The 19,696-nt window shown below is 50.4% G+C and overlaps 5 protein-coding genes across 7 annotated transcripts; 3 read left to right on the top strand and 2 right to left on the bottom strand.

Moving 5' to 3' along the window:
* The first annotated feature begins 1,813 nt into the window (after positions 1-1,813).
* Positions 1,814-7,037, top strand: J3458_007174 (uncharacterized protein). 2 transcript variants are annotated; one of them, XM_007808760.2, is made up of 2 exons: positions 1,814-2,689; positions 2,752-7,037. In XM_007808760.2, exons 1-2 carry the CDS (start codon positions 2,359-2,361, stop codon positions 5,952-5,954), a joined length of 3,534 nt encoding a protein of 1,177 aa, XP_007806951.2. In that variant the 5' UTR covers positions 1,814-2,358; the 3' UTR covers positions 5,955-7,037. The 2 variants fall into 2 exon arrangements, with proteins under 2 accessions (XP_007806951.2, XP_065975877.1); XM_066119240.1 differs by having other exon boundaries at positions 1,814-6,832.
* On the bottom strand, positions 6,614-8,372 carry J3458_007175 (uncharacterized protein; the record flags this gene model as incomplete). The annotated part of the gene is made up of 3 exons (XM_007808759.2): positions 6,614-7,096; positions 7,168-7,669; positions 7,742-8,372. The coding sequence occupies 3 exons, from the start codon at positions 8,370-8,372 to the stop codon at positions 6,625-6,627; spliced, it is 1,605 nt and encodes a 534-aa protein (XP_007806950.2). The 3' UTR covers positions 6,614-6,624.
* Positions 8,373-9,839: 1,467 nt separating this feature from the next.
* RIM1 (ssDNA-binding protein, mitochondrial) lies at positions 9,840-10,816 on the top strand. The gene is made up of 3 exons (XM_007808758.2): positions 9,840-10,295; positions 10,422-10,510; positions 10,567-10,816. The coding sequence occupies exons 1-3, from the start codon at positions 10,021-10,023 to the stop codon at positions 10,614-10,616; spliced, it is 414 nt and encodes a 137-aa protein (XP_007806949.1). The 5' UTR covers positions 9,840-10,020; the 3' UTR covers positions 10,617-10,816.
* Positions 10,803-13,173, bottom strand: J3458_007177 (uncharacterized protein). Of its 2 annotated transcripts, XM_066119242.1 has the most exons (3): positions 12,320-13,173; positions 12,185-12,260; positions 10,803-12,122 (listed from the first exon to the last, which is right to left on the bottom strand). In XM_066119242.1, exons 1-3 carry the CDS (start codon positions 12,631-12,633, stop codon positions 10,950-10,952), a joined length of 1,563 nt encoding a protein of 520 aa, XP_065975879.1. In that variant the 5' UTR covers positions 12,634-13,173; the 3' UTR covers positions 10,803-10,949. The 2 variants fall into 2 exon arrangements, with proteins under 2 accessions (XP_065975879.1, XP_065975878.1); XM_066119241.1 differs by having other exon boundaries at positions 12,185-12,601.
* A 108-nt stretch (positions 13,174-13,281) lies between these two features.
* Positions 13,282-19,487, top strand: J3458_007178 (uncharacterized protein). Its single transcript, XM_007808756.2, has 3 exons — positions 13,282-13,581; positions 13,766-18,530; positions 18,588-19,487. The coding sequence occupies exons 2-3, from the start codon at positions 13,800-13,802 to the stop codon at positions 19,146-19,148; spliced, it is 5,292 nt and encodes a 1,763-aa protein (XP_007806947.2). The 5' UTR covers positions 13,282-13,581; positions 13,766-13,799; the 3' UTR covers positions 19,149-19,487.
* Positions 19,488-19,696: the final 209 nt, after the last annotated feature.

Raw genomic sequence — 19,696 nt, forward strand, 5'->3', positions numbered from 1 at the left:
CGGCCATCTGCCACACGCATAACATTGCCAGGGTCGAGGCTGAGGCGAAAACGTCAAAGAGTCATTGAGGGCTGTTGGCTACCTGATGAAAGGGACGTTGACAAGGGTCATGATAAAAGAAAGCACTACCACGCCGGCACCAGACCCCTGCGAGACGCGTCTTAGCCGTCTTCAGACTAATAGACACTGCTCGGATGGATAGGTCGAGCTTGCTTTTCCGTTTCTACCGTTATAAGTCTTCTGCATGGCCAGAGTTGTATCGTTGATAGAGCATACTCATGTGATGTATTTGTTTTTATTAACAGTGAACCTCTGAGCAAAAATGTCCCGAATGCCCTTCATTGGTACCGGGTCGAGATTGGCGATGCTCTTCTCGAGTCGTGCGCAATGGAGTACGTGCCGTCACATCTGGATTTGCTAGCCCCGAGCCAACTGGCAATTGAGTGCCTATGAGTCCGGATTCGGAGACTTCAAACGGCTAATCCAAGAGAACTCAGATGCATGATGCTCCATAACCAGGCCACACTCCGTAAATGTACTCCGCGTTGTACTCCGTGCATATAAATGGAGCAGGAGGGGAATTTGTCGTTGCTGCTTCACTACTACTCCGTAGACCGTGATGATTGAAACGAGAAGATCCGACTGCGTCGCGGGGATTTGCTAACTGAGACAGACATGGAACAACCATACTATCTGCCATATTGTTACTCTGCAACACATGTGTGAAGCAGGCGACGTGTTTATTAATGTGTTTGATGCCCATCTTGCGGGAACTGTTGACGCCATTGCATCGCTCTCTGCGAGGCTGTGACGATACCAGCAATCGTTGTCCAGTCACACCACACCACCAAGGCATCCTTTGGTCGCCTTTCGAGTCGCTAATAAAACCCTCCTTTCCGGAAAGGATGTCACACTCGTAAGGTAGAAATGTGTGGCGCAACTTGGCGCATACGCTTGTACCTGAGCTAGCGATCATGAGCGCTCAAATGGTTGAGTGGCGGGCAGCCCGGCAGGTTAGGACCAATCCATAAAAAACTGCTACTAAGTTACTATCTGTCGGCCCTCCGGTAGTGTATTCTCTGGCATCCCTGCTGTTGGAGACATGGATGGATATGCCACACATCGGTCCAGCCCGGCGGACTGCCAACATCGCCTATTGTATGGGGATACCAAAGGACTCCACTGCCTGCCGACTTGATGGTACTCCGTACTACTTCGTACTTACGGAGACAACTGATGATTTGTATTGTACAGGGCCAGCTGCTTTTTGGGAACTGCCCCTGTCTTTGCCGATCGAGGTTGGCCTGGCCTCGCATGGGGACGACGTCGCTAGTTGGGCTGTATCAATTTAGAGGCCGTGGGTGCAGAGCCAGCATCTGGTATGAGCGATGAGGTGCTTGGTGCTCCAAGTAGAGAAGCAGGCGTTTCTTGTGAGAGCCATACCCCCCATACCGACCGAACAAAGTCTTTCAACATCATGCCAATCCCGCAACGTGGGAACGAACCACCGTGAACCTTCCATCATTGTGTAACCTGCGAGCAAGGAGCATTAGCATGTGGACAAATGAGACGCTCCGCCCGCTCTGTCGAGTACCTGTCCTACCACCGTCTATGCTCATGCCCGTCATCCACATGGTGAACTCCACTGGAACCCCAGCTGGGAAATTGGCCCTACAACCTGCGGCCGGATGCCATCGCCTTGTGACCTGACCACTCGCCCGTTTGAACCGGGGTTGTTTTCACTTTCAGTTGTTCGTCTTGACGCTTGGATGACGCCAATGCAGTCCTAGATCCGGTAATAGAGTAACTGATTTGTCTTCTGGAGATGGCCATGGGTCTGAGAAAAGCTGGTCGCCCAGCCTATAGCCAACCTCCAATTCTCTCCTCTGTCTTTCTTTGGCGTATCGGTTGTGTTTATGCACCCGTCCCTTTTGCTTATTCGTTGCAAGATCGCCGAGTGCTACACTCTTTACTTTTTTCCCTTTCGACCTAAGCAATAAGTTTTCATTATTCGTATGTTGCCTCCTCGCTCGTCGTCGTCGTCTGTTTCATGGACTAGTCTCTTCCTCCTACCAGCTGTTCGCAGAGCACATTGTCTTGCTGTTAGCAACATATACAACCCCAGGGGCGTAGTAACCAACCTTTTCTCCTCCCCTTTCCCTCTGGCCTTTTGAAGGACTTGCCGGGTGTGTCATTCTTTATTTTTATTTTGGACCTCACTGCTTGTCCCTTTCTTTCCACAATTGAGTCCGGGACTCTCGATCATGCTTCACAGGCTCATGTAAGCTGGTGTGAGTATTACCCGGCGAAATCTACCCCGTCTCAGTCTCTGACAATCTTGGTAATCTCGACTCAACCATGCTCCCTAAAGCAGCGGGCCTGTGGGCTTTGCTGTGTTTGGCCTTGATCATCCAGAGTGTAGTTTCGCAGAGTTTTGATGTTGTTAAGAGGGATGATAATCCGACACCTACAACCATACCAGCCTCATCTTCATCGGCACCGAAAGGGACCGATTCTGCTCGAATAGACGGTGATGGGAAGGACCCAAAAGAAAGAGGGGGGGATTCGCCTTCGTCGACATCGAGTGGCACCATTACCGACGCGCCAACCTCGACACACCGTCCGACGAGCACTCTGCCGCTCACCACTGCTACTGATGGACCGTTGGACAATTCCACATTCTTGAACGGTATGAGAACCCGTGTGGTATGACTGGATAGTTCTCCCCTAAAAGCTGACTTTTCTAACCAGCAACGATACCTGACGGTCAACTGCCACTGCCGCCCCAACTCACTCCCGGCTGGGGAGTCGCAGGCGTCATTATGCTCGTAACCGGAGTGATTTACACACTGGTTGGAATCAAGAACAGATGGATCTACACATTCTTCTCCACTGCGTATATGACAGCGCTTAGCATATCAGTGTTAATCGTGTACGTTATGAATGTTCCCGTCAGTAACGCATTGCAAGGCGGGTACGTTGTTGCTGTGGTCATGTCAGGTTGCGTTGTTGGCGCTGCAGCAATGTTTTTCAAGGAACTTACCGAAGGATTTGGATGTGCCTTGGGTGGATTTTGCATTAGTATGTGGCTTCTCTGTTTGGTTCCCGGTGGACTGTTGCACGCAGTTGTCTCCAAAGCCATATTTATTGCAGTCTTTACAATGGTTGGATTTGCATTCTATTTCAGCCGATGGACACGGGATTGGGCCCTCATTTTCATGATATCCTTCGGAGGTTCTACAATCACTATTTTAGGTATCGATTGCTTTAGCCGGGCTGGCCTCAAAGAATTCTGGGCCTATGTATGGGACATCAACGACAACCTATTCCCCCTTGGCGCGGATACCTATCCCGTGACGAAGGGCATCCGAGTCGAGACCGCAGCTGTGATAATCATCTTCTTAGTTGGCATAATTTCGCAGATCAAACTGTGGAGAATTGTGCGTGAGAAGAGAGAAAAGAGGGCCGCTGAACGCGCTGAGGATCAACGCAATTTGGAAAATGAGGAAGAAAATGTCGGGCGCCATATTGAAGAGATGAATGCTCGGGAACGGCAGCAATGGGAGCGAGCATATGGAGATGGCACGAGCAACAGCATCACCGAATCTCGTGCAACTGATTTTGGAGATGCGGGAAGCGAAAAGAGACTCCGGCCCAGTTATGTTGAATCCAAGCAACGCACTTCTGGCGACGTTATCGAAATGGCAGACATGTCGGAGTCGGACTCGTCGAGAAACGGACTGGACGGATTAATGGCCACTGAAGACACCGGCGAAGGAAAAATTACGGTTCGGGTCGCTGCTGATGACGTGCCTGAGTCGACGACGGATATTGAGGAAGAACAACTAGATGAAAAGGCACCTTTAAGTGTCGAAGCAAATGTGCCCACAGACGGGAAGCGGCACTCAAAGGGAACCACGGCTGGCAAGCGCGCCCCCAAGGCTCACACTATGATGGAGGTGCCTGAGGTAGTTCCATTGCCATTCACTGTTCCTGAAGCAGCTGATTCTGCGTCCGAGGGAGACCGATCTTCGATCGCCACTTTTGCTGATGACGTGGAGGCGACCGCTGCTGAACCGTTGAAGCACAGGTCTCTCGTCAAGAGGCTATCTCAAGGGTCTGCGACACTCCTTCGAAGCTTTTCTCAGAGATCTGGCCGTACAGGAGGTTTAGAAGGCGATGTAGCCTCCGATGCGGGTGAGAGCACTGAAGAACTTGTTTTGGAGAAGACTCGCAGACCTGAGGATGATGGAGGATCCTTGGCAGCTACTATTGACTATGAAAGCGTCAGCGGAGGAAACCTTCATTCGATCATTGGTGATGATGAATTGCACAATATCCATGAGAATGACAAAACGGATAGACGGAGCATTGAGATCAATGCTCAGCTCGGCAAGAAAGGTGACACATCACGACACAGTTTCAAGTCGACGAAACCAAAAACAAGGTCTGGTCCAACTTCAACAGCAGCCTCTAGCCCGGTCGTCGGTATCAGTGAGCCAAATGAAGATAGCATCACTGAGCCTAGAGATACATTACCAACGTCAGAAGATAAGACTGTGGAGCTAGGTGGTGAACCATGTGCCGACTTAATTCCTCCCGAAGCCTCGGAACGAGCTAAGTCAGTTGCAACGGCTTCTTCTACACCCGTGAGCTTGACCAAGCATCGCTTGCCCAGGTCGCTTTCAAAAGTCGCCATGTCTTATAGAACTAATGAGTGGGCGAAGCACTTAAGCAATGCTGAGTGTCCCGAACCTGATGCACTACAAGTTACTCTTGGAAGAGCAAACAAGGAGACAAGAAATGGTACTGAGAAGGCTGCTCCCGTCAATGTTGAAGAGCTTCAGAAGACAGCTAAGGATGGAGCTCCTGCGCCGGCCGTTAGGCGATCAATGTCTCAAGCTTCAGACATGGGAAACGACACTCACATAGCCAAGCGTTCCTCAAAACAAGACCTACCACCACCCACACGTCTTGTAACGCCGTCATCTTCAACAGGAGTAGAAATTTCCGTCGAACAGCGAAAGCCATTGTCACCTGTCATAGCGCCTGCAGCCCTTCTTCGAAAGTCCTCTGGCCTTCGACACTCGACATCTAACTTCATGCCCATCGCTGAGGAGAACTCTCTTCAAGGTGTGGACTCCCCCATTGCCCGGAATGAAACGTCTGAGCAGCAACAGCCAGCTTCGAACAGCTCATCAGCAATTGTACTAGACGGTTCTCCGGCGACAGTACTGGGACGAAATCCAACGTCAGGCGTAGTTTCGTACTCAAGTCCCCAAACCCTCATCGGACAACGCGAAATGTTCCTTCGAAGCAAGTCTCAGGGAAGCCTGTTGTCGAGCACGGCAGAGCCTACATTCGCACACCAGGGACCTGGCAGCGACGCCGGCTCGCTCTTCAACTACCCCATGTATGCTGCTGCTCTCAACGTGGCCGATCCTGACGATGTTCCTTTAAGTCAACGAAAGGAGATCATGCGCCAAAGCAGCTTGATGTCCTTGTCACGCTCGCCCTCCCAATCCGCAAAGGCATCTTCCCAGCCCACATCTGGCTTTGAGAGCTCTGAAAGCATCGTCTTCAACTCTCACCAACCCAAGAGAGCATCTACTCTTCCCACACAGTCCGCACGAGAGGCTCAGCTGGCCAGTTTCCGACAGTCCGTGCAGCAGGAACTCCGATCAGGGACACCAATTATAATGCCTTCAGGACGTGAAACCCCGTTCAGGCCATCGACTTTACTGGGCGGCGGCCGAGAGGCAGAAGTGCAGCGCAACATCGAAATACAACGTAGTGTTCTCATGGGACAGAAAGAGGCGGAAGCACAACACAAAGAAATGCAAAAACGGGAGAGAGAATATGCAGACCGTGCATTTGACGAGCGAATGCGAAACGGAGACATGCTTGGCGCTCACAGAGAGGCCATGCGGAAAATGCAGAGAAGCGCTCGCTAGTCAGGAAATGAGGCAGGAATGGCTGCATGTCTCACTCCTTCCCTTTTCTATCCAAACACGGCGACGACTGTTTTCACTTTAATGATTTTATCATACGGAGAAAGAACACTAGCCGTTTCGGATGTCGAAATGCGCAAGTACTGATCAAAGATTGCTCTTGATTCTTTGATTGATTTTGTTTGTTGTCCCGGATCCGAACGAATTTACAAATTGTTTGATACCATGGCGTAATGGGTGGGATTCTGAGACGGGCAAGCCAGGATAGCCAGTGCGGGCAGGAGCGTGACAACTGGACATGATGTAAAAGGACCATACATCCTCTTGACTTGTCCAGTGAATCGGTACATAAAGGTGGTATGATTGGATACATGGCATAGAACCGGAGTTTCTCACTGTCTGCTTCGCGGCCCGCATGATGGGTCTCATCTGATAATATATGACAATGTTAATTCTCTGGTACTCAACTAATTGACTTTTGAAGTATTAGGCCAATCTTATGAGATGAAAAAAAGAAAAGATTTGTGTATTTGCCATCCGTCTTGTTTCGTGGCATCTAGCTAAAAATACAGCCTGTGGTCCCCGTGTCCGATGCCACATTCAAAAGCAAAATCCTCCTTCGACCGTCCGTCATCTTGCAAGGCCACCCATCCGTTGCATGTAACACATTATGTTAGTTTGTGATAGTTTCGGTCTTTCGTGATACCGCTGTTTGAACCTGGACAGTCCTAGGTGCTGCTTTCCTGGCAATCCGTACAGACTCAGATGGGCCGGGCTCGCCTTCATCCCCACACCAGACTGTCGTCTGGACATTAGCTTCGGACAGACCTGGTCCATAACAGGTTTTCGTCAAAGGCGAGCTTGACCGAACTGGACCTAGATGTGATATAGCCTCGACATTTTGCTGGCTTTTCTTCCCCTTGAACCATCGTCGCAGAAAGGCCGGTACAGTAGTGGTATGGCGAGTACGGAATAGGAAGGGATCATTACCAGGGAGCCTTGTAGGTTGACTGGCTGGCTCAATCTCCATGGAGAAATGCGGAGCTGGTTGTCTTGGTTCGTGACGCAACGAACCTTCGATTCCCAAGGACACGGTCTGGCTGGACGGATGGGACGAGGTGGGAATCTCGGCCTTTGATGGCACGCTGAGTGGTGTTGGTGTTAGCAGATGGTTCATGATGATGTGAAAACAAACAGAAGCCTGGGAATGTATTACCTAGTCAGCGTTTGCTGAAGGCGACCAGATCCAAAGGAGCCTCCGCTCGTAGTCACGGTTCTGTCGGGATCATACTCGTTGTGTAGACCTGGAAAGATGGCACCGAAGCCAAAGAGGAGGAAAACCTGCCGGTAGTTGTTGATGGCATCCTTGGTGAGACCGAAAAAGACAAAAATAGGAATGGCGGTGGCAATTGGGATGTAACAGTTGTTCATGTAGGTCCAACTGATGCGACTCGAAGGAAAGAAAATGATTGTGTTCCATGGGAAAGGGGAAGCATGGTTATGAACTTGATCGTAGCTGTATGGCTTAATGCCATGCATTTCCATAATGTTGAGTACGGACAGCGCAATGACGATTGGGAGAAACGGAACGAGAATCGAAATGACCATGAGATAGAGTTTTCTTCTTGTTCGTTGGCTCCTCTGCTGTGCTATGCGGTTGCCGCAGAGTGCTGTTTCGGTCGTCTTGTGAACTTGTCGAAATCTCTTGTAAATAAGAACTAGAAAGGAGGAGGAGGAGAGGATGTATATGTTAGCCCACGTCCTCGCGAGGCACTTGACGAAGCACTTACTAGCATATCCCGTGGTGACCAAGGCAAAGATTGGAGGCGGCAAAACAAAAAAGACAAGAAATGGCCAAGAGGGATGCGGTATCCAGTTACACCCCATCAGCGTGCCAACCAAATAGCGCTGGGCGGTAAGTGGCCAAGTCAATGCGAGCTGGAGGATGGGAAAGGGGAAGATGATGAGCGCTTGGATCAAGTTGCGGCGACGCCTCTCCCTCGTTGTAAGCGCATTGGCTCTCATCAAACCAACTTGCTGAGCCAGATTGCGCATGATGGCCAGCAGACAGGTGACAAAAAGTCCGATGCTGATGTTGTGGATGTAGGCGTCGAAATCACACCAGCCGTAGCCAGCCCACCATGACATGATGTCGTCATTGCGCCAGATGAGTGCGTTTATGATTGTCTCGAGGTTCTTAATCTGGATATTCAGGATAAACACTACTGCGGCAAGCTCGCCGTTGCGGTACAAAAGGCGAAGCGGAACGAGGCAGACCAAGTTGGCCAGAACGGCGAGGAAGACTCGACAAACTAGGTTGGCGGTCAAGGCCGGAGTAGTGTAGGGAGGGAAGGTCGGAGCACTTGATACGACGGTGACTGGGCCGCGAGCCTGGTGAGAATGAAGTGGTGATGTCTCCATGTCTGGAGTTGTTGACAAGGGGTGGATTGGGATTTTTATCATGAAGAAGGATATGACGAAGAGCAAGCTCACGGCTTATCCCAACGCGAGAAGGACGAGATGGAAGGAGGCCCGAAATTGACAGTGTGTCTTCACCAAAGCTCCCTCTCCTTCTGTGACTACCCGTACACAAAAAGTTAGACATTCTATTCATTGTATCACTGCCCGCGGAAGGGGGAGTCTTATAGACTCGGGACAGTGGGCAATGAGACGAGACAAAAAGACAAAAGAGTATTGAATACATGATGACAGTAGGACGCATGTCTAGGATCAAACTTCCTTATTGAGCCAATACAAGGATATTGCTTTGCAAGAGATATGACAAGATTCAACCCATGGTGGCTTTATTGTGAGTAACACAGCCTGGCCATGACAAAGATACAAACAAATATCACGGCAAGAGTCTCACCACCAAAATTAACAAGAAAAAAGAAGCAAGCTGCCCATTTGCCTCAGATACCTCACAAGCAACGGGAGTACCCGATGCAGGATCCTTTAGCTCACAATGGCTGTTGTCGAAGTTTGCCTGCCATGCCGAGTAGAGCTGAGGCTATTGACGTGACATCTGGAGTCTATTGACACCCAAATCGGGAAGCCATGTCCACTGGCAGAGACGGGAGAGACCCACAGTGGCTTCCATGCGGCGAACAGGAACGCGCACGTTAGGTGTCTGGTTTGTGCAGAACACGGCTTGAAGAGAACATCTGCAAGAGATCAATTGCACGTACGTAGTACTACGACGTAGTCTCGGCAGATGGGCGGTACGGATCCCATTGGACCAGAGCTTGAATCTGTCCGCGCATGGCGGAGGCTATTTACCGTCGCACCGGGAAAGGCGAGAACAGAGGCGCCTTGTAGGTGCCTTGGAGATTCAATGGGCGGGAGCATCTTGATCACCCTTTAGCCGAATATAGAATGTGGAAATAGGTTTTTTTTTGCGTTTGGGGGGTCGGGCGCCTGACAGACAGTTCAATGGCCTTTTCTTCCTAATGCCGAGTTCTGAAGGAGAGACAGCCTTGGGGCTGAATTGCACAGATCAGGCCAGAGCTTGCATTGGAGACTGCGCTATTGTTTTTTTGTTCCCTCTTGGCCGGCATGTAGAAACAACATATCTTTGTTCAAGTGCATAAATGGTCAACTGGCAGATGGCCGATGGCAGACCCCACGATTCGTCCAGATTGACCATCATTTCGTGACTTTATGCATCGAGAAAGGGCGGCCAATCAAAGCTCGTCGCTATACCCGTTAGAAATTAATCTATAGCTTGGGACTTGATGCGGCCTGACGCGACCGCCACCTTGCGCTGCCACCTCCAGCGCAGCTGCGGATTGGTTACCAGCAGTGCCGCACCACTTGAGCATATGTACATGTAAGCAGCAGCAGCCTGAGGGCAAGGGCAGGGCAGGGGCAAGGGGCCATTTGGTTGTCCATCAATGTCTTCCAGACATCGCGTCGCAGCTGATCAATTGACATCAATCGTCTGCAGACTTGAGCTCGCTTCATCTTCGCACTCACGCACCCCATCCCACCCTCGACTAGTCTCTTCGCCCGTCATCGCCATAGCCCATCGCAACCCCATTTCGACCCTGCAAACAACCGACTAACCACAATGTCGTCCTTCCTGCTCCGTCGTGCCGCCGTCGCCTCTGCTGGCGCTGCCCGCTCCTTCAGCACCTCCTCGCCGCGATCCGTTGCTCGCATCTCCATCATTGGCAATCTTGCTGATACCCCCGAGATCCAGCCCACCAGCAGCGGTCGCGAGATCCTCAAGTACGCTGTCGCCAGCAACACCGGCCCCAAGGACAACCGCCAGACCAGCTGGTTCCGTGTTACTAGCTTTGCCGAGGGTCCCCGAAAGGACTTCTTGCTGAGTCTGCCCAAGGGGTACGTCGCTTTGCCTGCGCTTCCTTTGCAATCCTGCCGTTTTCACTCCCGTTGAAACTTTTGCCTGCTCGGCCCACTGCGGCGTGCCATGTTGGAGGATTCGCCTTGCTAATTATGTGAACACAGTGCCATGGTTTACGTTGAGGGTGATGCTACCATCAGCACTTACCAGGACCCCAATGGCCAAACTCGCAGTGGCCTGAATATTGTTCAGCGTACGTATCGGTGTTTCCCTTTTCCCAAGGGCCCCTCTATTGACCGATGACTACAGGCAGCATTGAAGTTCTCAAGCGACCCCAGAACGCCGGCCAGAGCGAGTAAAAAACTCTGCTCCTGACAAGATAAAACCAGCCAAGTACGGTGGATGCAACACGGGGCTAACCAAGGTCATTGCGTATTGAGACCCCTCCTCTCCGCTCTGCATAATTTTCTCCATTTCATTTTGTCAGATGTTTATGTGTTTTCCGACTGGGATTGGACCTGTAAGACTCCTCTTGTACAAATATGGGCGATACCAGGCTATGTAGTGCCATAACAACATTTAATATATTTGAAATGTACGCGCTGCGGACGAGTAACTCTATGTTTGCAAGTAGAATCCCGAGCATCTTGCGCTCCAGCTTCTGTCTCCATCTCTGGCTCAATGACGCGCCATCATGTCAGCGACACGCTGTCCATGCAACCGTATCCGGCAGCAACGCCTCCCTCTTGGCTTTCTTCGCCCTTGGTTCTGAGTAACCAGCCCGCCTGTTCATTTCGAATGACTTCTCCCGTCTCTTGGTTCCAAAGACACGTCCCATATACCCCGAGCTCGGAAATCACTCGACCCTTTTCAATGGTTCCATTGCGTAGGATGAAGTTGTTTTCGGCCGGCGCTTTAATAAGCTCCATTAGAATGTACGAATTCCAGTGAGCCTCTGGCACTGTCTTCAAGAACGCAGGAATTGCGTTTCCGTAAATGTTGTTTCCGCCCCCTTCTCTCTGTGGCTTCAAAACATAATCGACGCACTGTTGGGGATCGAGAGCCTTCTTTCGTGCCTCTAAGCCCACATCCGACGTGTCCATGGGGTAAATGTTGGTGAATGTGTTCCATAGGGCAATGGCAGATGGCGTGTCATCCTTGATAAATTTACTGAGGATCGACGGCTCAGATGAAGGCCGAGGAGTTGCAAGAACCTGCTGTACTTTCTTGATGCCGGCTACCTGTGTTAGGACCGTGGGGCACTTGATGGCATGCGAGCGTTCAAGATGACATCTAGCATCCCAGGTTTGCTGATCCGGATAGTCGTCGGGACCGTAGCCGCCCCGCATATAGACAACAGCCACCTCAAAGACCCTGTTCATGTTTCTGGGGAGAGTATAGAGAAGCTGGCGCTTGGGACTGTTGGCAATGGCAGTGTGTTTCATGATGTCTGTGAAGGCTAGCCGGAAGACAGGTATGGTGGGCGACGACTTGGAAATTTGATACTCCAGATGGCGCTGGTCAAAGACGTTGCGCTCGCCGCCTTGGACTAAAAAGATGACGCATTTATCGTGTCCCAGTTCGGAGCCGCCATACGCATGATAAGCCGCCTCGATTCCGCCAGCCAAACCGTCGATAGTGTTGTTTGCGGGAAGATCCAGGGTCCCTGGGGCCAGGGGCTGGCCGAGGAGAGGATACTCGGTTTTTGCCAGAAAGTCATGCAGGTTGGAGGCATGTACGGATAGGCCGCCGAACGATGCAGCAATGGTGTTGAATTCTACCTGTTTTGCTTGAGCCCCGGGCGACTCGCTAGATTTGTCCTCGTGTACCATGTAATCAGATCGGAAGAGACCCAATGAAAGCGGCTTGTCCAGTTAGGAAGGGTTGACAGTCTGGTCAAAATTCTTTTGGCCCGGTTGATGCTTACCTGGGTGTATCCTTCTGACTTGACAGTCTCGTGAACCGCCCACAGATCACGGACAAAGTCGTCGCCATCAACGACCCTAGGCGGGAGGAGTTAGCAATATGTCACCCCGTGAGATGCGTGGTTCGGTGAACTTGCTGCTTCACGACATCTGCCAAGAATTTCTCATCTCTGCTCACGGCAGCATACAACTCGTTGTATGCGTTCTGCGCCTTCTGGCCTTGGAGGAAGGACTGGCGGGGAAAGGCCGTCGGAAACAGCGTCACGGGTGCGGGCACAGCAGTTATCCTGGTTGGATCTGCTTCCGAAGAAATTACCGCTGGCGGCGTCCGAACCGCGAGACCATTGCCAATCGCCCAGTCCTTGATGACCTCGACGAGGTGGTCGAGCTCTTCCGGAGTTGTTGCTGGCGGATACTGCCGGGATGGTTCGGCGTCATGGCCTGGGCTCATGGTTGGAGGGTAAACGATTGGACTGCAAGATGAGGCAAAAAGACAGTATTATGGATACATGGACACCCAGAGGGCATGGCACTCGAGTCGGGTCTTGAGTTGAAAGCAGTGGCCGGCGAGAGTTGGCGTGTAGTTGAGGGAATGGATTATTAATGGCCTTCTGGGATGCTGGAGTGGGTATCGTGGTATCTGGTGTCCTTGAACACGGCTCAATTCATCGGCGTGTGGGCGGGAACGTGGTGTTTTTCATGGGTAGCTTTGCAACCTTCAAAGTACAAGACTGCACGGACACATAGCTATAGCAGTGATCTGCGAAATGCCTACGGTTTACAAGACTCTACTCCGTACACACGCACCGATCTGACTTGCGGATTGTGAGGATGGATGAGGCATGGTGCGTCGCGCCATTGCAGCACCTATTGGAGCAATGGTCAGAACCTGGATCGGCATCCACACGCCGTTGTCTCTGGTCTGCGGCGCAACAAGGATTTAGACCAAAGTGGCCGTGGCATCAAGGACTTTTGGGAGCTGGAATTGTCAAGTGTGCAAAAATGAAGCTTCACTTGACCAGATGAGAAACACTTCATGGCCGCGCTCCCCCCCCCCGATTTCGCTTGTGTCACGTGCTAGTTCTCTCGTAGTCACCCAGCGACAGCCGCCAGACCTTCACGACGATTCGTGGGGCAGCTGGCAGACGATTTATGTCAAGCTGGGTTTCCTTCGCCACCGCCGACGCCTTGACTGTTTGTCTTTGGCATGCAACACCCAGTCGTGAAACATCTGTCGTGAGCAATGTCATGATGTTTTCAATCGTCGGCCCAAACAACACGAACAGCCACGCTTTTTCAGTCTCACGTAGTCGTGAATTCTCCTTGGCCGAGACTAGATCATCACCCGCTTGCCTCGCGTCTTCAGGGTATTTCGGTATTTAGACCGCTTAGATCGCAGGTATGCCCGCCTCATATGATGTTCTTTATTTTTCATTTGCAGCGTCTGGAAAATACGCGGGCCCAGTGGCATAGCTGAATTGACGGTCTTGAGCACATCTCTGCACCTTGAGATGAAAATTTTGACAACCTGCGGCATGCGCTTTGCAACTCGGTCACTGATACTAGTGTAATTTTTTTTTTAGACAAAGGCGACTCATAGACCTCTCATGTCTTCAAATGGACGGAATTCAGTCGACAGACCCCTTTCTATGGGATGTGAGTGCGGTCGCAAATGAGCTCTGTCATCTCAGCCGTCCTTGTACACGCAATCCGGAGATATTGGCCGCAAAGCTCCAGGAGAATGAAATCGATGGGCATACGCTTTTGACATATGACCTCGTTGGACTCACTAACGCACATGACTTGCGGAACGAACTTTTCCAGCTCCTTCATGTTCAATTAGCTCGACACAAAAATGCCTTGGGGGAGGCCATCATGAAGCTGCGTGCCAGGAGCCCAGCCTTCCGCCGGTGGAAACTGGATAACCTGGAAATCAGCAGCCACGAAGAACGCGACGTGCGTAGCCGTGACCGGGAGGGTTCGTATTCAACCCAGATGACTCCCCGGTTCCAACGCCTTCTCCCATGGACAACGCCGAGTAACCAGTCCAGCAAAATATTTCCTTCTACGCCTCTGCCACACCAGGCAGTGGATCCGGGATGTACTTTGCACACGCCTGGGCTGAGCATGCCTGGTACTGATAGCGGAAGGGTCCATGACACAGACGTCGGCGCTGCTCCTACGACCGAATCGTTGTCTCTGCCCAGCGGAGTGTCACCTGTCGTGGACGAAAACAGTCCTGTTAAGAAGCTAAAAAGAAAACGAGTTGCTCCTGAATTAATACAAGAAGAGCCTTTGAATACCCTGCCGGCTCCGATTGCAACTGAGGCCGATATCATAAGTAGCGATTCTTTGAACTCTTATCCATGGGATACTGCTGATGCATTTGCATATCTTGGACCTGGAGCCATTTCTAAGAGGGAGGTCAAATCGCACTTAGATGCTTTAACCCTCCAGATTCAAGGGGAAGGTGATGCCCTTTGCACACCAGCACCCACCCGATTCCCCCCTGGCAGACGGCTTGCTATCAACAAGATTATGAGACGTGTCTTGGTGGAAAACGGCAGGAAAATAGCCATGGCGGATGCTGGAGTGGACCTCGGCGCTTTGAGACAGTCATCTACTGAAGATGATAAGGTTCTGGACCTAGATGATATCCCAGATGAAGTCGATGAGGAAACCTTGAGAGAGATGGAAGCTGAAAAGACTGAACTAGCTCAGATGTCTGAAAATCTTGAAGGGAGTAACGCCTCGAAAAGACTACCACAAGATCGAGTACGACAACTTCTAGACGAATCGGTTTTAGAAATGACGAACAACTGGACTGAGAAGAAGAGGCCAAGATATCTAAACAAAGCCAACGCTTTATGGGTTGGTGCATCCAAACAGGGCGCCAAGACGCATTGCATTTTGGAAGCTAGGGCACAAGCCAAGTTCTATGACGAAAGGATTAAGAAATTGGAGAGAGGCATTTTGAAACAAACTTGGGAAAAAGAAAAGCATGTTCGATTCCAGGCACGCTTGCTGGAGCAAAATGTCGAAGACAAGCTTTACCAGTGTTGGTTAGCAGACACTCTGGAGTCTCGATTCCCACCGCCCAAGCCAATTTCACTGCCCAAGCGCTCCGTTACACGTCCAAAAAGAACAAATATAGAGATGTCGGATGGGGAAGTCCTGACTAGTTCAGATGAGGACGCATTCATCGTTGATGATGACGAGCCCATTCCACCAATCACACCAATCAAGGAGGCTCGGTCTGCTATTCTCAGCAGAGTCAATCGAACACCAAGCCCAATTCTGGCCGAGTCTCCAGTGTATATTGATCTTACTCAGACCGCATCTACCCGAGCTTCGTCTCCCGTTAAGTGGTCTACAAAGGTTGTTGACCCAGTGGACTTGGACACTCCTACAAAAGTGCGACCCGACAGCACTCCCGTGATCAAAGAAGATCCCAGCGGAGATGAGTCAGTTAAGCACCCACAAGCTTCATCATGGGCTGAAAAGTACCGAGATGTCGAAAAGATCATCAGCTTCCCTATCAGCCACTGGACCAAAGAGAAGGAACGGTTCGCTCTAACAATTACTCTACTATGGAAGCTAGGGCACTCGCGAAGATCTGCAATTTTTGAACACGTTCGAGTCTCTGAGGCACATGGGTCATTCAAAGCCACAATTCTGAAGCACATATCTGATCCCCTCAAAGACTTGGATCGTCTGCGATCCACAACCCCGGAGTCTCTGGCATTTGATGTGTCCAGATTGTTTTTGTGTTTTCTCAAGATAAAAAACCTCAAAGAGACTCGATTAGCAGATCTAAAGCCTTCCCAAATTACAAAGCTCAAGGCAAAAGAAAACCACACCTCCTGGAATATCTTTCATGCATTCCTCAAGAAAATGGCGCCACTGTTCCCCCAAGATAACCAGATTTATAGGGAGGAAGAGTTTGACGATGATGAAGTACTTGGTGATGATGCTGGTGAGGATGAGGCTTCTTTGCTTGGGCAAGTGCAAAGGTCCAAACCTCCTCGAAAGGCTGCACCCAAGGAAATCGTGCGCAATAAAGAGGCTGTAGACATCAGAGAGCGCGAAATCCGTCGACAAGAGGAGCAGGAGGCCCGAAGACTTCGACTTCGTGCAAATTTGGGAGTGAATGGCCAGATTGCCTCCGACAAATCTCGGTTGATCATAAACGAGAGTAAGCAAGACGACCAATCATTTATTTATATTAACAATGAGATTGGCACTAGAATCAAAGATCATCAAATTAATGGCGTTCGATTCATGTGGAATCAGATCATACAGGATCCTGAACTTCGCCAAGGATGCCTCCTGTCGCATAGTATGGGCCTCGGAAAGACAATGCAAGTCATCACACTGCTTGTGGCGATTCAAGAATCAAGCAAGTCTTCCGACCAGAGTATAGTCTCGCAAATCCCGGAAGACCTTCGTCGGTCAAAGACCCTGGTGACATGCCCAGCCGGGCTGGTGAATAACTGGGTGGACGAGATTCTGACTTGGGACACTGACCGAATTCTTGGAGATCTTCATGTGATTGATTCGACGCTTTCTATAGAAGATCGCCTTAGTGTCGTTCAAGAGTGGTCCCAGACTGGTGGTGTTTTGGTCATCGGATATCCCATGCTGCGAAAAGTGTCGCTTGAATTAGACAAAGGACGATCTATGCTATCTATTTTTGACGAGCCAAACATTGTTATTGCTGATGAAGCTCACACGCTCAAGAATCCTAAGTCGAAGCTTCACTTGGTTTGCTCCCGCTTTCGAGCAACCAGTCGGATCGCTATGACCGGGTCACCCCTGGCCAACAATATTGAGGAATATTACTTCATGATCAATTGGGTAGCTCCAAATTTCCTCGGTCCTGTGGAAGAGTTCCGTGAAATTTATTCGAATCCTATACAGCACGGCGTGGATAAAGGAAGCTCAGGCGTCGATAAACGCAAAGCATTGAAAAAGCTTGAGGCTCTGAAACAGATCGTGGCCCCAAAAGTACATCGGGCCACAATGAAAACCTGCATGCAAAAAGACTTGCCGCCGAAACAGGAGTTTGTTCTCTGCGTTAAGCCCAAGCCTTTGCAGGTCAAGCTCTATAATCTTTTTGCACAAGTCATTCGTGGTGAATCAGTGGGTGATATACAGGGCGAGGCGGAATTGCAAGGCGCAGTCTTTCGTGTCACAAACGATCTTACGTTGCTCTGCAATCACCCTTATGCATTCTACGAAAAGGCGATCGAGAGCCAGGATTCACACAAGACAAAATCTAAGCCAAGGGCAGGCTTTCCTCCCAGCATCATACCTGCCGTGTTAGCAGAGTTTGCCGGAGTGGAGGCCAGATGTCCATCCTTGTCCACAAAAATTGAGCTTCTCATACAAATATTGGATGATGCCAAAAGGTCGAAAGACAAAGTGCTGGTGTTCAGTCACTCAATACCCACGTTGAATTACTTGTCTAAGCTATTTCAAGAGCAGAAGCGCTGCTTTAGCCGTCTGGATGGTGGTACCCCTATAGCGAAACGCCAAGATGAGATCAAGAAGTTCAACGCAAATCAAACAGAGCTCTATCTTATCTCCACAAGAGCCGGCGGCGTAGGTCTCAATATCCAAGGCGCTAACAAAGTGGTGATCCTTGATTCTAAGTGGAATCCGGTGCACGAGCAACAAGCTATCGGACGCTCATATCGAATTGGCCAAAGCAAGCCTGTCAGTGTCTACTATTTTGTTACTGCAGGAACGTTTGAACAAGACCTTCATGGGAGAGCGATTTTCAAGACACAGCTGGCGACTCGAGTTGTTGACAAGAAAAACCCAATCAGCTGGGGTAACAGAGTGACAGAACTCAAGCATGATATCAAAGAAATCAGGAAAGAGAACTTGACACAGTTTCTAGGAAGAGACTCTATTCTTGACAGATTAATTGCGTATGGTACCGAAAATGATGCTATTCGCAAGATCATGTCCACCGAGACTTTTGAGGAAGAGGATGTTAAGGCTCCGTTGTCGGCGGAGGAGCAAAAGGAGGCTAACGACATGGCTGCATTGAACGCACTTCGAATGACAGATCCTGAAGAATATAGGAGAAGGCAGCGAGAGATGGAAGAGAGGCAGTTTCGACATCACGCCTCATATAAGGAGCAGAGTTCCTCATCCTCAAAGAATAATGAGACTGTGGTTGAGGTCAGGCGAACCTTGGATGGTGCTACCGACATTCCGATAGGCGTGACCTCACTTATCCAAAACCAAGCCCAACCCCAACCCCAAGCGCCACCAGCACCAGCACTGCGATCGATAATTGAAAGCACGGTGTTGCCTCCGTCTATAAGTGCTCCCGGGGTACGTTTTCGAGTCTGTTGAACCATCGTGATCATCCACTAACCACCATATCCGTAGGGAACCGCTGTGTCAACGCCGTTTCTCCTCCCCATACTTGGGGCTCATACCTACTTTGGAAAGGACACAAGTCAAGCTCCGCAGGCAAAGAAACAACAAGAAGTTGGGCAGAACAGACCCGTGTCTGGATCACCAGGTTCGACGGCGAAACACTCGATGAACCCCTTCATTTCTCAGATTAAAAATCCGGGCAAGGCAGAGTTTAAGGAAAAGTTGTACAAGAAGCTAGAGACCATCCCAAATGAATCTCTTGCGTACTTGGATACGCCGCGGTTCGAAGTTGTGGAAAAGGTGATTGAGACGATAGATGCAATTCGCAAGGGCCGCAAGTTTGGGTTTCTGCCAGATAATCAACATTGGCGGGCGCTTGGAAATTTTGTTGAACAGGACAGATTTGTTTGGGCTGTCATGTCTGGGCAACTTGAGGCGTCGTATCTGGCGCTAACTGATGCTGGGGAATTGGACAAGTATCTCAGCACGTTGGGCAGCCCATCATCAAAAGACTGTGTGGCCCAGGCTCAGGCTCAGAAGCAGACGGCGGCACAGGAGGCCAAACACTGATTTGCAGGGAGCGCATAATATTGTACGACTGGAAAGATGCAAGGGGAAAGGCAATGCCTCACGGTGGCCTGGCAGGCGTTATTTATTTGGCAATCTGCATTTTGCATTGTGATACCCCTGTAAGACCAAAGAGCACAGTACTAGTATCACTATTCGTTTACCTACATGGACAGAGTCGTAAATCGCGCCTGAAAGTTAATCACATAATTAATTATTACATAAAGAGAGTGGCCCTTAAGGAGACGAGAATGGGGGATGGAGGGAATCATGAGCCGGGATTCGGAGCGGCGTCAAACACCGCGGCGTCGCGGAGAAGTGACAACCGGCGATGGCCCAAGCCGGTCCTTAGCTATGACGGATGGTTTTTTTTTTTTTTCTGTTGTTTTTTATTTTTATTTTTTTTGAGGGAGAAGGGAGGGGGGGGGGGGGGGGGCAGGCCTGGCAGGGCGTGGCCAATGAGAACCAAGGTATTTGACAAAATCCCGACATTCTGGAGCTTTCCCAAGTGCATGGAAAAATATCGGTGCAGGGCCGGTGCAGGCGAGAAT

Source organism: Metarhizium acridum, assembly GCF_019434415.1.
Source record: "Metarhizium acridum strain ARSEF 324 chromosome Unknown scaffold_72, whole genome shotgun sequence".
Taxonomy (NCBI): Eukaryota; Fungi; Ascomycota; class Sordariomycetes; order Hypocreales; family Clavicipitaceae; genus Metarhizium; species Metarhizium acridum.